Genomic DNA, 16580 nt, shown 5'->3' with positions numbered 1-16580 from the left:
TGAATCTTTTGACAAACAGCTGCAGTCTTGGTCAACAAAACAAGAAGTTACCAGTGATAAACACATACCTCTGTTATGAATGATTTGGCTGTCGAGGGGTTCATTACAAGAATAGCCCGTCTCAGAGTGTCCCGGTAGCGGTTCAGTTCTTCTATTCGCATAGTGGCAAAGAGCCCGGTGATCATTTTATTGATGTTGTTTTCTACTTTCTGCAATGCTACATCCATTCCCTGTTGAGATACTTTGTCCAAAAACTCTTGTATTCCACGGATATCTAGGAAAATCAAAAGCCAAACAAGATGTTCATTCGTAAGTGGAAAAAAGACACAAATAACTGTTCAATTCATCTCACAGAAGCATTTTGTTCCGTGTCAGGTAGACCCCTATGGGCTTTCACTTAATACTCAATGGAGCTCTTCCTGAGCTATGCTCATGGCACTTCTTAAAGTACTAAAAGAGGAGAAGAAATGGTCACACATCAGCTACTGTCCAAAAGAACCACTAGAAAACAAACCTACAAATATTTCTAGTAACTTTCCTGATTTGGTCATTCAATCATCACACTTGTTCCTTATTTTTCTTAAAGGACTTTCACACTAACATCCATAACAGCAGTCAAGCTATAATGACTGTAACACACAGTGCTTCCTTTGAGTGAGGGTCGTCAGAGGGCAAAACTGAGGGGCAGGAAGCAGGTTTTCTTCTTTTGTGGGACTCAAAATTGTGTTATCCACTGCAATGCTATGTAGCTTAATGTATCTCAGTGAAGTTTGAGCTGTTCTCTCATCAAAAAGTCTTAATGCTGTTCTAAATTGCACAGCTATTTATTTCTTTCAAAAACAAAACAAAAGCCAGACATATAGTTGCAATGGTACTGCCTGCTCTCGTCTGATACCACTGCTGCTGGCTGAATTTAACAAGTTCTTCCATAGCAAACTGCTCTAGCAGAGCTTTCTGGCTCACTCTGAGTAAATCCTTCTTTAAAAATGACTTGGAAAGGAAGAATTGATCAGCAAAATGCTGACTGTGTTCACCACCTAGCTTGTAATAACTTTAATGTCTCTTCCAAACTGGAATGGTTGGATACTCTCACATTGTGATGCTACCTCAAGCTGGCCCAAGCCTTTGAAAGGCCTTTTCCAGTAGTGAATTCCACAAGAGTGAGCAAAAAGTTTGTTTGTTTGTTTGTTTTTCCCTGCTTTTTTGAATGGCTTTATCTAAAAAACCAAACTTTGAGCTTAAAATTTAAAATTATTCAATGACTTCACAAGTCAGAGCAGGGTCTCCTGGACCTCAGGAAAATCCCTCCAGCCTCACTGAGTCCTCGCTGTCTGACCCCTACTCACCACTGCAGTTTCTCAGTCTTTTTTCTGGAGCTAAATCACCAGTTCCCTGATGTGATTCCTCTCCCTGGCAGTCGCTCAGACCTGCTCTCCCAGAGGACATTCAGCAGGAAAACCTTCCTACCCTGCTGGTATGCCAGGCTCCTGCACACCCATCTGATCTCATTTAGAGGAACAAGATGCAGCCTTAGAGCCAACAAAACAGACACTGTCTGACACAGGCATTAGTTTGGGGGGTGGGGGGAGAGGAAACCAGCAACCCAACATAAAAAGGAGTATCTGAAGAAACATTTCTTTGAAAATAAAGGTTCCTCAGGTTTAGGAGGGCATTTGTGGTTAAAACCCACCAAAAAAATATTTATCCCATTAGAATACCAAATCTGGGCTCTCCTAGGCGTGTGGTGTTCAATGCCATCCCTGTTGGATGGCAGTTCCTGCTCTGCTTCCCTCCTACATCCCTGGTGCTCTATCAGTTCTTTGTCTCGATCACTCATTTTCCAGGGGAATGGTAAGACCTGGGGCCACAGGCTGATCATGCGTCTTTCTTCGTGAAACATCTTATATTTGAGAAAACTTCCAATTAGATTCTCACAACTGCTTGGCTGAGATCTTTCATCATCACCTATCATCTTCTCCTACTCCCTGCCCTTCTTATCCGGGGGGATGGAAGGCTCTATTTAATCCTAACGTGGGATGGAGAATCTCAAAAGCATTCATACTACTGGAAGCACCTTAGATGCAGCTCACACGTGATACGAGAGGACAGCAAAGGCTGGAAAATCAGACTGAAAGCAGACTGGAGGGCTGCCTGAGCATGACAGACTCTAAGCCATAGAATAGATGTTACACAAACAGCCATAAAATCTACCAGGAAAGGGCTCTTTGCTGGCCCTTAGGATGGTCTATTTTGCAGGTGTTACAAGTGACACCGTGCTGGCGCATTGTGATAACAGCTCAGGGTAACCCCAAGATAAACCACAGAGAATAGTGGAGCATGTAGCTGTTGTTTTACTTTATCGGGATTCCAGTAGCTACATTCTCTTGGGGTACACTGACAGGTGACAGCTTTTAGAGGAACTGAAGTTTATTTTAAGACCAGAGGAAATAATGAAAATCACTCCTTTTGAGAAAAATATTGTGAAGAAGTCTAAAATTTTCCCCCAAAACTGCCTACATCCCCACACTCCCCGCTAGCCATCGCGAGAGCAGTACTACCAGCACTCAGCTGTGGTCAGTCCTGCAAATATGAGGCAAACGTGGCAGGACGTCCACGATGCAGGGGGAGAATTCTGTGACTCCCCACCCCCAGCAAAGCATCAGCACCATGACAGAGAAACCTGTGTGACACACCCTTGAGAAGATTATGGAGATGTTACACATGGATTTAACATGGGAACTATAACGATGAAAGTATAAGATCAATGCAACTAAGGTCTGGCTAGTAACCACGGCCGAAAGGGAGCCTGACAGGAATACTCCAGTGTCCAGACCTGATGGGCCTTCAGGGAAAAGCTGGAAATACCCGAGCTAGAAATCTTTATGCTGACTTTGCTGGAAAAACTACCAAAACTAAATTCAAGCTTTCCTCTTTTCCAAGCCTAGTGAATAATCTTTTTACTGAGTGATACATTTGAGGATTTGGGGGGCCCAACATACTCTGAAGTTTAAACGTTCTGACAAACACAGGTGATTTTGGCATTTGACTTCAGGTTATGGCAAAATAAGTTACCTGAGAAGTTCTGGGTTTCACAGAAGTCCAGCAGCCCTATCAAGAAGACCTGAGGCTTAGACATTCACACCTTGATCTTCTTATTTTTGGCCACAAACGGTAGCATAAGGAAAACAAAGTTCAGTCTCCATGGTAGAGAAAACGCTCTGCCTGTCTCCCCAGCAGAGATGTACTAACTAGAGAGTATTACAGATAGCCATCCTCCTCTGGCACCAGATTACTGAGATATTCAAATTATAAAGAAGTAGCCATGTAATAGCTTATAATCAAACAGTCCACAAAAATAATTCAAACAGGATTAGTCTTGGAAGTTGGACTGTCACAATCAGCAAGTTGGGTCTCTTGTCTAGAGCTCTAAAATACCATGAACTGGAAAGAAATTCTATTTTAGGCATTTAAGCTATTTTAGGCATTCAGCACTGCAACCCCATCTTCAGACACTGCCGAAATACCAGTATTACTAAACACTTGAAGAATAGTTTAAACACGAATAAAGTACAGCCTTACCCTAAAAATAAAGTTCCATAAGAGAATCAGATACTAATTACAGCTTCTATTTAATAGCTAAATCAGGAAAATTAAATTCAGTCTAATCAGAGATGTTAGAATTTTTTTTGGCACTTTAAATACCAATTTAAGAAGCAACAAGATTATTTGAACTGTTAACAAATATGCCTAGTTTTATGCAAATGATAAAGTAACTTCTTTCCACTTTAACCCCTTCGTTCTACAGTTCCTGAGGCTCACCCACTCTGAGAGTGACTCAACGTCCAGACAAATGGAATAAAAACTGAATAAAACTGACCAGTTGGAGTCAAAATTATTGATGTACAAGGAACACATGTAGATGGGATCTAGATACACCATCAAAATATCAGGGGAAAAAGTTACTTAGGCTATGAAAGCCTTTTTAAAAACTTAAATTCTATAGCATAAATCCATAAATTCTTCTCTGACACCAGAACAGGGTAGGCAGGAACCACCAAAGTTTTATTTGTCCTTTCAAAACAAGAATGTAATTTCACTTGACCTGAATTTATAAACACACTGGAGTTATTGGTTGATATTCTGTATAATCTGTGTTGTCCCAGAAGCCAGATTATGGGATCAAATGGCTTTGTTCACCACAAATATCTGCAAATATAAACAATGGAACAATTATACTGAATCTTCACCAAATGAAGGGCCAAAAGGGATAGAGGTCCAGTATTATTCTACAGTTCTACATTTATTAGGTGACCATGCCAACAGTATGGTATCTGTGTGATACGCTTTTAGGAAAATAGCACCATTCTAATGGAAAAGATACCAAACCAGGATTCATAAAACTTCTTTGCTACTTCTGCCTTTGGCATTGATACAACACAAAGCTGTGGGCAGGAAATACATACAGACTTTGCTTATACCTCAGCTTACCCAGTAGAAGAATGGAGATACTGGTGATGCTCACCTGCTGCTATGAAACAGCAGAAAGCACATAAAAACACCCTGCTATTTAAATGCTATTTAAATCATGATGGTGCTTCCAATATTTCAGCGGCAAGACGCTAGCAGTGATCATATTCAAAGCGTATGCCAAAGAACAGATGCTGCCACTGAATGGGCAGCATTATCTTTCCTGCGTGGATTGTCTGAAAGTGGCACATATCCACACTGCACTGTGGAATCATCTAATAGATAAACTCCTTCTGCAGAAAAATCTGGCAAGCAACCTGTGGCACAGATGGCTCAGCTGCGGAGACACAGGACTGTTCATGTCTGGAACACAGGTGTTTCTCGCCCTGAATTTGCTAGCCAACCTGTTGCCCAGCCAGAAGACACATTTCTGTTTTCTGTTTAAATCAGATGAGTCATGGTCATTTCCAGACATGCAGAAGAGCTGCCCATTATCACCAGTATTAATTATCCTCCTTACTGATGAAAGCCAAAGTTACCATATAGAGACAGACCAATGCTAGAGCCAAAGTTGCTATCCTCTCCCAACTCATGTCACTATTAGTTAGTATTACATTTTCTGTTTTTTTCACTGTACAGCCATCACTTCCAAGAACATAGTACCATTCTGCAGATACTCAGCATCAGCTATAGGGGTAAACCAGGCTGGAAATTCAAATGAAACATTACCAAACATTCTCTTTTTAATCAAAATTGTGACCAATTTAAGAGATTGTGAAGTTGGCTTGGAAAGTCTAATAAACAAAGAGTAAGGCAAGCAAAATTTATCAAGAACTCTGTTGGAAATGACCTTGCCTGACTACCCATAAATAACCATGCCACCACAAGGCAGAGGTCTATAGGAAGATCTTATGCTCTGCACTGCCGGTGCACAGAAGGTCCAACACTGGACACACCAGACTGGCTGCAGCCGCAGCTGAGGTGCACGTGCAGAGCATCCTGCGTGGGTAAGCACAAGGCCCATGGCCTCCTGAGCTCTGAAGACCTGACTGATATATTCAAATGCATGACATGAGTCAAGCTGAGATCTGAATTCAGGTGCCAGCTTTACCACAGACTCGTCATTACTATGTCAGTTATTGTGGACCTGACCTAAGAAAAAACTTAGGAAATGAAGCGCAAGTCAAATCGAGTGCAAGCACCTAAAACCACACCATCTTTTCATTGAACAATCTTTTCGATACTGGAGAAACCACAAGAAATGGGTAAGTATCTTAAACGCTGTTGCAGAGCATGCCCAGAGGAGAGCTAAGCAGCCTTCACAGACTACGGGTCCTATACCTAAATCTTCTTAAATGACCAACCCGGCAGGAACACTCAGACGTCACCTAACACAATCGATAGCACCATTTAATGGAAAGCTCAGCAGTTGCATGGCAGAAAATATGCACAGCCAGGTGATAGGAAAAAGGAGCCGGTATTTTCAGGAGATCAGGAGGATTTAAAATCCACAGCTTTACTTGACACCAGATTACAGGAGAAATTGTGTCTTTGCTCTCTTTTCATTGACGTCTCTACACTGTATATGTGATACACCTCGTACAAGAAGATTCCTGACTTCTACGACCTGATCTTAATATAAAAAAAATAAACGTGGTCCTTCCCACATGGGTTTTTTTATCACTGGATCAGATGTTCCTCTCACTTCTTTGTTCTCTCTGGCCCTATGTAACTTTCCTTTGCCATCTGTGTTTCTATGCGGAGGAATAATTTCAGAGGGAGCAAGTCCCCTAATCCATCTTGGGGAAAGTCTAATGATCAGGACACCCTAGAACAAAATACGCTGGGGTTCAGGCATCTCGTATAGGAAAACCAGTATGTATATGCAGTGAAGATTTTATAAGCTGTATAACATATACAGCAAATATCAAATAAACAACTCACATGCTAAGTACCTCTTCCACCCTTATTAAAAAATGAGAAATGTACAAGTTAGAAGTAGATGAAAAAGTTTCTAAAAAAATTTCAGATCACACTACGACCAGGAGAAGAGAAAGATGGCACGGTTCACCAATGGTAATAAATTAATCTATCCACCTCTATCATTGTATTCCACCTAAATTACAAGGCGCTCACTGTTACTCAGCACTGGTTATCTCAAACCTAGTTTACAGTCATTAGCTCATCCTCCCTCTGATACCATTTCAGATCTGAGAACATTTTCTTCATAGTATCTAGATGATAAATACAAACTGATTCAGCTGTGGCAGTAAAGGTGAATGCACCTGTCAAATATTCACTGGCTGATTTACACAAAAGACCACTTTATTTGCACAGTTGATGAGAAAAACCATTGTATAACAAATGACACCGTTCAAATTCTTATCAAGAAAGCTTTATAAGTCTAGTGCAGTGATTATTCCTTACACAATGATGGCTAACATGACAGCAACTATTAATTATGGAAATGCACTGCACACAAGGGAGATGTGCAGCTCTGGCCAGACTCTGATGGTGCCACTGCTTTGCTTAAAGCCTTGAGCAAAGTGTTCGCATTCCTGTGCATGTGTTGATATTTATTAACATGGTTAGGATCTAGACTGAGGAAAACAACAATTTAGCATGATGATTCAATAACAGTCTTTCATCCTACTTTCACAGCAGTGGGATTCCCTCTCATTAGTCAGCTTATATGTAATTCAGTGAACCTCCAAAGTAAAATAAACAAAAAAACCATCTACATAGCTCTTTCGTATTAGCATTTGGGAACTGAGAGGGAGCAGTTACCTGAACTGTTTCAGCTGGATGATCTAGCTTCAGAGAATATAGCAGTAGTTCAAACTCATAAATAAATTTAAGCTCAAATGTTTAATTACATATGAAATCTCATTTATATTATCAAAATTTCTGGAACCTAGCAAGTGGGGATGATATTTCTTGGGGGAAACAGAAAATGGTAAAGGTAAATGGTAAGAATGACTCTTTTTTCCTGCCTTGCTTGCAATTTTCTGAAATTTCACACATCCGAAAAAAAGACAACAAATTTCCTCAAATTTCTTAATATCAGCCAGTTGAGAAAAAGGAAGAAAAATATACTTACATAGTTTTTTTTTTTCTTTTTTGAAGATGTTTCCATTTCAAACCATAATAAAAACATGTAACTTCAATTTTGTTGTTTGACATGAACTATTGTGGCACTACTGAAATGTCTATGTAATCCTTATTTTAAAGGATCGTCTAAATGTCATTTACATTAGCTACTTTTTGTTTCCTGCCATATATCAATTATTAGAGATTATACTTTAATTAAGAAAAATCAATATAGATAGTCCTAAGTAGCTGAATCAATGCTGCGCGCGAGAGAGTAACTTTTCCAGTTTTCAAATCCTGCAAGACTTACGTTTCCAACCCTACTGGCGATTGACACAAGATTTTTCTTTTGAGTTTCTCAGTTTTTTAACTGGAAAGGAAGGGGAAAAAAAAAAGGATAAAAAAAGATAAATAGAATTGAAGCTAGAACTAATCCTTAAAAGCATCTGCTGCTACCTTAGCTTCTCAAAAATAGAAAGGGAGTCAGACTGTGATCGCCCCTCACTTGTGGAGGCTGACAAGCCAATAAATTCTATAATCACATACCTTTGACTGTGTAACCTGCTTTCTACCTCTTCATTCAATTTCTTTTTGACTACAGTTTGCATTAGAGATTTCCAAAAGGCTTCTAGGAGTTGCCTTTGAGTAAAACAACCTCTTGCAAAGAAATAAATTTTCCCTGCCTAGTGCCTCCAAAGATGATAATGGCTTAAAGCCCAGCGCTGTTTATCTTCAGCATTTACTCTCCTGTTAAAAATCATGACAAACTTGAAAAATTATACTTAAATCCTATACAGCTGTGCAACAGAGCTCCATATCTCCGCCTAGATATATGCCTTTATTTAACAGCAAGTATTCTATACTTCTGTCTGTATGATACCCCAAATCTCCCTGTAGGTCCCTACTGCTCCCTGTTGGCTTTTATAAGCATGAGGAACCATGCATCCTTTTTCAAGGAGGTGGTGGGGAACAGCAAAGTGACTGTCCTTGCAGACTTCCTGGTAATAAACCAAGTGTGACTATGTGTGTTATAATCTTACTTAAGACAAATTGTTCTCTGACTGTGCATCAATCTGCTCCTCAATAATTTTTTTCAGTTGATTAAAAGTTTACAATATAGGAACCGGAATATTTTATGAGTGGACTGGTGCTGTGAAGAACACAAGCTACAAAAGCAATGCTGGTAAACTAAGATTTAGAAATACTGTAATAAATATCTTCTAGCTTCTTCCTGTCTCCCTGCTTCCTCTTTTTCTTGACTGGTTAAAACTCTCAGAGAGAAGTTTTCTTTCCAATTTATGATACTACCTGACATTTACGATATTATTATGCCTTTTTTTATTATTATTATCATGCCTTTTTTCCAATGGTGATATAATTTCTTCCATTCCACAAAGTACTTTGTTCAATAGTTTCCTCTTTTGATAACTGTTCATTTATTTAGCTACCAAAATATCAGTTTACAAACTCAATTTTAATACTTCTGAGAAGATATTAAAACAATGCATTGAGAGTTGAAAAATACTTAGCAAACAATAGTGGAGATCAGTGCAAGGTTCAGGTATTCAAATATTCTTGAAATAATTCACTTTTCTTCTGACACTTGCAGACTGTGCATATACAAAAGAAATCTCAGATCTCTGCAAAACCCTGAGATAGCACCTCATTTACAGCGACAACCCATTACACAGATATTAGGAGAACATCAACAGTTTTATTTTGACCTCAGCATTGAAATTCTAGATATAATAAAAAATTTGGTCTTCCTTCCTTACTAACACAACAGAGATAGCTGTCAGGCCAAGCCTTCGTATACTTTATCCATTCCATCCTTAAAGACAGCAACATGAGCGAATGACAAACCCTCTCTTACCTTTCTACATACTCACTTACAGCTCCTGGAATGCATTTCCCCAACTATTATGTGGTTAAAAAGCAGAAGCATGGCCATTGTTCCACTAGAGAAATTTTGTAGAATAGTTCTATCTCAGAAGTTGAATAATTTTATGGTCAACCAAAATATATATTCAATTTCCAGTGGTAATGTCAACCAACAAAAGCAAGTTGTTATGAAAGTTCTCACAAACAGCTGCTAACTTGCAATATAATTAAGCACCACATTAAAGTTACACAGATGAAAAATACATGTTCCTTTCCTTATCTGGATGACATAATAAATACTAATGAAAAAAAAGTTCAATAATAAGCTTGAATTAATTATATGTTTATTGAGGCACAGTGAAGTAAATGAGCATGGCAAGTCGGCAAAGAGCCAGATGAGTAATAAAGAGTTTTAAGACTGTCTGGAGACAGACTTGAGAATATTATAGTCATCAGGCAGCTGAAAACAGCCTCAGGGTAATTATAAGCATTTGCAATCGATTAAAGAGAGTATGATTCTTTTATGAATCTTTATTAAACTTGCATTAAAACTTTAAAAGATTTGAAAATGTTATGGTTTCAAGCATATCTTTGTCAGTGGTCATCATATATTTATTTCTGGAAAATGTGTATGCAGGAAAGTGCCAATGGAATTGCTTACTTTATATGGTTTTTAAAGGAGATACTAGGAATCCAGGCCCATATGTACAGAGGGCATCATCTCAGAATATCACCCCTCTTACAACACAGGAGGCAGCCTCTCTGCAAGCAGCTCAGCCTTTTGAGTTCCAGGTAGAATCCCTTCTTTTCCAGGATCTTTAAAGAACAGTACTCCCATCCTATAGCATTACACTCAATTTATTTGAAAACAACCACCTTCCTGGGGCAGGGATGGGGAGAATGCTCTCTTTTGTCTTCATAGTTTCACAGACTTTACTTAGGCTGGAATCCTCAGTAATACAGATCTCATTGCTCTCCTCTTTGAGATTGTATTTTATTGTCTTTCTCCAAAATCTTCCCTCAGATTGAGCTCGAGTCATCTTTTTAGTGATGTGACCAGGTACCTCACACAGGTACGTTCATCCTTTCCTGGTGCACAAATAATCTGAAACCCCTGTGTATGCTGAGGAGCAAGAGGGGAGACCTATGAGGAAGTTTCTACGAAACAGGTGCCCTCTAAACTCTTTCTTACTGCTAACCTCCTCCCTTCCCTTTCAGTGAGGTCTTCAATTACTTCTTCAACCTCCATTTGCTATGGGAATGTCTCCTTTAGCCTCACAGAGCAAATCCCCTTCATAGCCTTAATGCTTGTTTTGTTTCTTTTCTTTACAGAAGTCAAAATTAAATTACCACCTAAGGGAATGGCAAATATCCATTGCCAAATATACATAGTATTAGTAGGAAGGTCAAAAAACTGTAAGCAAAGATAACTTAGTCCTGGAATCAGTAAATACGGCATAAATGGACAGTGATGGTTGCATATCAAAGGCATGGTGGTTGAAAAACACAAGGTTAGGCCAGAAATTTGGACAGAGAAGGGGGGTTTCTTAACTTTTTTTTTTAAAAATGTAAAATACAGAAGGGTTTTAAAATATTACTGCCACCACTACAAAAGAGAATAGGAAATAAGACAAAATTAGTTCTCCAGAAATAATCTTATTCCCCCAACCTTTCTAGATAAAGTGCAGAATCTTTCTATCTGCTTTGGCACCAAGAAAACATTAAAAATAAATGTTTCAAACAGCTAGACTTTCTCCCTTTCATCTTAAAAATGCAGAGATACCTACGCTGTAAATTGCACAAAATTCACAATTATGTTCTTGCAATGATTGACTGGTTTCTTCATAAAGAATTTACTACTACAGAAAAGTATCTATGTATTCCTGGAAAATACAGTGAACTGTAAACTGCCTGAAGAATAAGATATGAATTACAACAGCTTGCCCCTTGTTGATACACCACAGAGAGAAAAAACAACAATATGTTGGGATTCTACGTCAATTACTCTGCTTATATAGCCTGGGCTCACACATTCAGATCTCAAATGACTATTTCATTTGTTTTCCTCTGCGACTGAATGCATAAGGGTCTTTTTCATGTTACTATTTAGGGACTGGTCACTGTCAGATGCCAGTCTGTGGGTGAGGCAGGATTTGCTGTTTCAAACTGCATTTTGTTTACTTTGAACTTGAAACCATAAAGTAAAGATGTAATAACTTGGCAAAGCTTGCTCAAAATGTTTACAGATGTCAGTGGCTGTTTTTACAAATCTAAACTTTGCAATTTCCAAAGGTATAAGTTACACATTTATAGTGTCCAGTCTGAAAATGCCTTCACTGAAAAGGGTGCTGATGGTCCTAAGGAAGAGTTCAGAGACTTAGTGGCAGAACTGCCCAGTCTCTGGATTGATGGGCCGAGGCCAACTGTATGAGGTTCAACAAGGCCAAGTGCCGGGTCCTGCACTTGGGCCACAACAGCCCCATGCAGCGCTACAGGCTTGGGGAAGAGTGGCTGGAAAGCTGCCTGGCGGAAAAGGACCTGGGGATGCTGGTCGACAGCCGGCTGAACATGAGCCGGCAGTGTGCCCAGGCGGCCAAGAAGGCCAATGGCATCCTGGCCTGTATCAGAAATAGTGTGGCCAGCAGGAGCAGGGACATGATCGTGCCCCTGTACTCGGCCCTGGTGAGGCCGCACCTCGAATACTGTGTTCAGTTTTGGGCCCCTCACTACAAGAAGGACGTTGAGGTGCTGGAGTGTGTCCAGAGAAGGGCAACAAGGCTGGTGAAGGGTCTGGAGAACAAGTCTTATGAGGAGCGGCTGAGGGAACTGGGGTTGTTCAGCCTGGAGAAAAGGAGGCTGAGGGGAGACCTCATCGCTCTCTACAACTACCTGAAAGGAGGTTGTAGCGAGGTGGGTGTCGGTCTCTTCTCCCAAGTAACAAGCGATAGGATGAGAGGAAATGGCCTCAAGTTGCGCCAGGGGAGGTTTAGTTTGGACATGAGGAAAAATTTCTTTACTGAAAGAGTGGTTGAACATTGGAACAGGCTGCCCAGGGAAGTGGTTGAGTCACCATCCCTGGAAGTATTTAAAACATGGGTAGACGAGGTGCTTAGGGACATGGTTTAGTGGGCATGGTGGTGTTGGGTCGATGGTTGGACTCGATGATCTTAGAGGTCTTTTCCAACCTCAATGATTCTATGATTCTACACCAGCTTGTAAGAAGGAGATGCACAGCTACCCTCTGCAGCACAGTGATTCTACGGTTTGAGCTGAGCAGTCAAGAATAAAAAGAGTAGGAGCTGATTTGGCTGCTTAAATGAAGTAAATTTGGCTTGTACATACTGTGTGGATAGTAATTTTAATAGCAGGTTGAGAAAGGCATCAATCTACTGCATAATTTTGCTGCATTTCATGCCACCTACTCTTTAACTGTGCAAGAAGACTGTCCTTAATGGCATTTGAAGAAGCATAGAATTGTCCTTGAACACTTTTAATATCCTCATATGAAAATTTTCTTAAACAAAATCAGATTTCATGTCCTGGGCAAGCCTTTATCTTGTTTTACCTCAAGGAGCAAAACACACTGAATACAAGGGGACTGACTGCACTATTTTCACTGGAGTTTGATCTAGATCATCCCAGCAGAGAGCAAGGATGGGGGAAAAGACGACTCATCTCATTCTGATCTTCACAAGTTCATCTGAGTTCATACACTAAAGGTAAAGATACAATTGTAGTAAATGAAATACAAACAAACACCACCTAAGTCTGCTCAAGTTAAAATGTTCTTTTTTCTTATCTCCTCACTCATTAACTGTTACTGTGTGTTAGCTTCACGTTTGTTACTGGCAAGGCTCTACCACTGACAAAAGACTACAGCTTTACTGAAATCTTTCACTAGTTACTCAGCTTAACTAAGTCAACAGCAGCAAAATACTTTTTTGATTATTATCAAGGTGTCTTTTGTTTTGCTTTGTGTTAGAATAGTCAGCCTACCTACAATTTTACTTGGAAAAAACCCATCAGTTAAAAACTTAGATGTCAATTATTTCAGAAATGCATTTCTACATCACTTCTTCAACATCCAGCTGGTTATGACTTAATGGAAGAATTGCTTACTTCAGAGACTTTAACTTTCTTTGTTGGTAAAGAACCTTTAAGTAGACTTGAATCTTCTAGCATTTAGATAGAAGAAGTGTTAAAATGTTAAAACTGAATATACTTGTCTACTTATATTCAAAGAAGAATTTGGGAGTTATAAAAAAGGATAACATTGGGGAAATAACTCTCAGCCCTGCAGAAAGACACATTTCCAATTACAAACCATTCCCTAACTCTCTGATAATGAAAAGGAATCTATGATAGACTGCAAGATAAAAATCAAAAGCAATTCAATTCATAGGATTAAAAAACTATGATAGTGATAAATTGACACATAAATGGTTGCAGCCTCTTTTAAAGGTGCAAGGGATCTGGTTTAGCACAGTATTTACTTTGGATATGAGCCCAATTTCACTGTAGGAAAATTTGTTTTAAATACAAAAGCCACATTTTCTTTCACAGAGCGAAATTATTAATGGAAATAATTTCAGTAATACAACTGAAGTATTTTGTTATAAATCATTAAATTAAATCACTACACAAAATAATTTCTTATAAAGGAAAGTATTGGAATTCTGCTGGTTGCTGGAACCAGCCAGTCTAACGGTGTTTTCATGTTTTCTAACTTACAAAAAGATGGCAACAATGGGAAAAAATAAAGGATTAACACATATCAGAATCTATATTCCCATTACTTCTCAAGTCCCATTTACTGCTATGGAGACATCACTTAATGGTATGATACACACCTTGAGGACAAAAGATCACATACAAAAAAAAAACCCACCGGGGCAAGAAATTGCTCTGTTTGCACAAGTGTCAGTTCTGCAGAGGACTATGCAGAACATGTCAATAATCTCTTCCTAATATGAATCTAATTCTAATGCAAGGGTTGATCTCCCACCTACTTTAATGTTTAATACTAAATATTACATTAAAATTTCTAATATTAACTGCTGCATGCACTTAAACTGAGCAAAGCTTCCAACCAGAATTTGATTTTTGGTCTGTATGAGCTGAGAGAAGAGATAAATCTCATACTGTGGCAGATCCTCTCAGGCAAGCTGAGGAATGGGACCAGGATCTTCCAGAGGGAATTGCAACCACCCTTAGCTGCACTGACACTTTGACCAACGGGATGGCTTACCCTTGGACCTCCACCCCATGTCTGCATGCCCAGTCTTGATTTCTTTCTAAAACAGGCACAGAAGCTAATGGTAATGTTCCCTTCCTCAAGCTCTTCTGGGGCTCTTGGGCCAACTCTCATTTATAAAACCCAAACTGATGCTGGGAATTTTTTTTTTTTTTTTTAGTATTTCACATCTATAGACCCATTTAAATGAATGGCTTTCTCAAACATCACAGAAACACAGAATAATTAGAGTTGGATGGGACTTCAGGAGGTCACATAGTTCAACCTGCTGCTCAAAGCAGGGTGAATACTGAATTCAGACTTTTCCACTCTATAATCCATTAACAACTGATTCCAGCTCCTCTTTGCACACCCTGAATTTCTCCACCCCTCCCTCTGTGCAAGCCCCTCTTTGGTCAATACAGAACCTGGGAAGAGAAAACGTGCACTGCTAACATACTGGAAATGCTTTGAGTATATCAATAAAATAGAAGGAAAAAAAGAAAAAGCAACTTAATTGGTTAAGATTTATAATAAGCTCCTGGCAAGATTGCTCTCTAGGGACTGTTAAGAAAATAACGTCATCGCAGGTACGAGGAAAACTACTGCCATAGATCAAAAACTGGCTAAGAGAATTAAGAACAGGCAAAATACTGTGTCAAGCCTAATGATTTCACCTGAAACAGGGTAGTGAGGAATTAGAGAGGCATTCCAGTATGAGCAAGAAGAGGGATTGGAGAGACAGAGAACAACTCTCATGGTAATGGAAATAACAAGAGAGGCCTCAGGTTAGAGATGGTGATCTGAAACTTCTGCTCTCTTGTTCCTTATTAAAAGTGGAGGAGGAGATATAGTCAATGAAATCAGCAACATAAAATTTTATAAAGAAACTGTAGGAAGCATAAAGAGAATATAGAAACTGCTTGCTGCCCTAGGATGGCTGTTGAAATCAAGGATTTAGCACAATTTAAAGAAACATTATACCTTTGCACAGATTATAGCCCTATTCAGAGTTGCAGGATAACTCAAAACTCAGGTTGCATTTAAAATCTTTCTATTCATGGTATTAGTCCCAAACTATGCGCACACACAAACAAACAAAAAAGTCAACACAAAACCCAGAAAAACCCACAAAAAACCCACCCAAAATACCCAAATCACACAAGTGGTTAGAAAGATGACAGACTGCTCAGTATATACTAAATGAAGAAATTTTTTTTGCACCTTTTCCTGATGTACGTGATAGTGCTCACTGATCAGAGTCAGATTATCAATCTGTCTTGGCCAGTATGGCATTGCTTGTAGACTACTGAAGTCAGAATGCCAGAGGCTGGTGGAAAGACTTAATATCTGCCACATGTCACGTCTGGGGATGATGTGTCACTGAATGAGCTACTGGTCTGAAACTTATTCCTTGCAGGCAGGCATCTGTGTTACATAAGTCATACCATAATGAGATTCTTACCCAGAAATCAAGGACAAAATGACATGGTGTCTGAACTGCATTCTCAAATTAAATAATGAAATTTGAATAATTTAAAACTAGTATTTATGAATGTAATTATTCAAAAATATTAATTATAAAATTTGTTTGAGATTTTTAAACTCAAAAATACATGCAAAAGGTATCTTTTAGCTGGCAAGATTATGGTCTTCATAGGTACACTGGTACTTAAATGCACAAACTCATAAAACATGAACAAAAATACTCTTTGCTGCAAGCTTTTTGGATAGTTTTTTATGTGCATGTTCCTTATCCTATGGCTGGTGCTTTTAGGTGCTGCTTTGTTATAAGTAGGAGCTCTCCTATTCATCATTTTCTATCTTTCTAATTTAAGAATTTATTATGTAGCCAGGGAACAAAAATCAATAACACCTGACCTGAATGAACCAGATATTATGCACAGCA

The 16580-nt window shown here is 39.1% G+C and overlaps 1 protein-coding gene across 6 annotated transcripts in view; it reads right to left on the bottom strand.

Moving 5' to 3' along the window:
• Window positions 1–16580, bottom strand: part of GRID2 (glutamate ionotropic receptor delta type subunit 2) — a 755994-nt gene that overhangs the window by 298014 nt on the left and 441400 nt on the right. For all 6 annotated transcript variants that reach the window (XR_012995185.1, XR_012995186.1, XM_076336770.1 and 3 more), the window contains one exon: window positions 69–274. Coding sequence is in view for 4 of the 6 variants with exons in the window: in XM_076336770.1 (XP_076192885.1) it covers window positions 69–274 (206 nt within the window). In the remaining 2 variants the exon portion in view is untranslated. The remainder of the gene's footprint in view (window positions 1–68; window positions 275–16580) is intronic.

Source organism: Aptenodytes patagonicus, chromosome 4 (genome assembly GCF_965638725.1).
Source record: "Aptenodytes patagonicus chromosome 4, bAptPat1.pri.cur, whole genome shotgun sequence".
NCBI classification, from domain to species: Eukaryota; Metazoa; Chordata; class Aves; order Sphenisciformes; family Spheniscidae; genus Aptenodytes; species Aptenodytes patagonicus.
The sequence above is the reverse complement of the archived record's forward strand: the minus strand, read 5'-3'. Positions and strand labels throughout refer to the sequence as shown.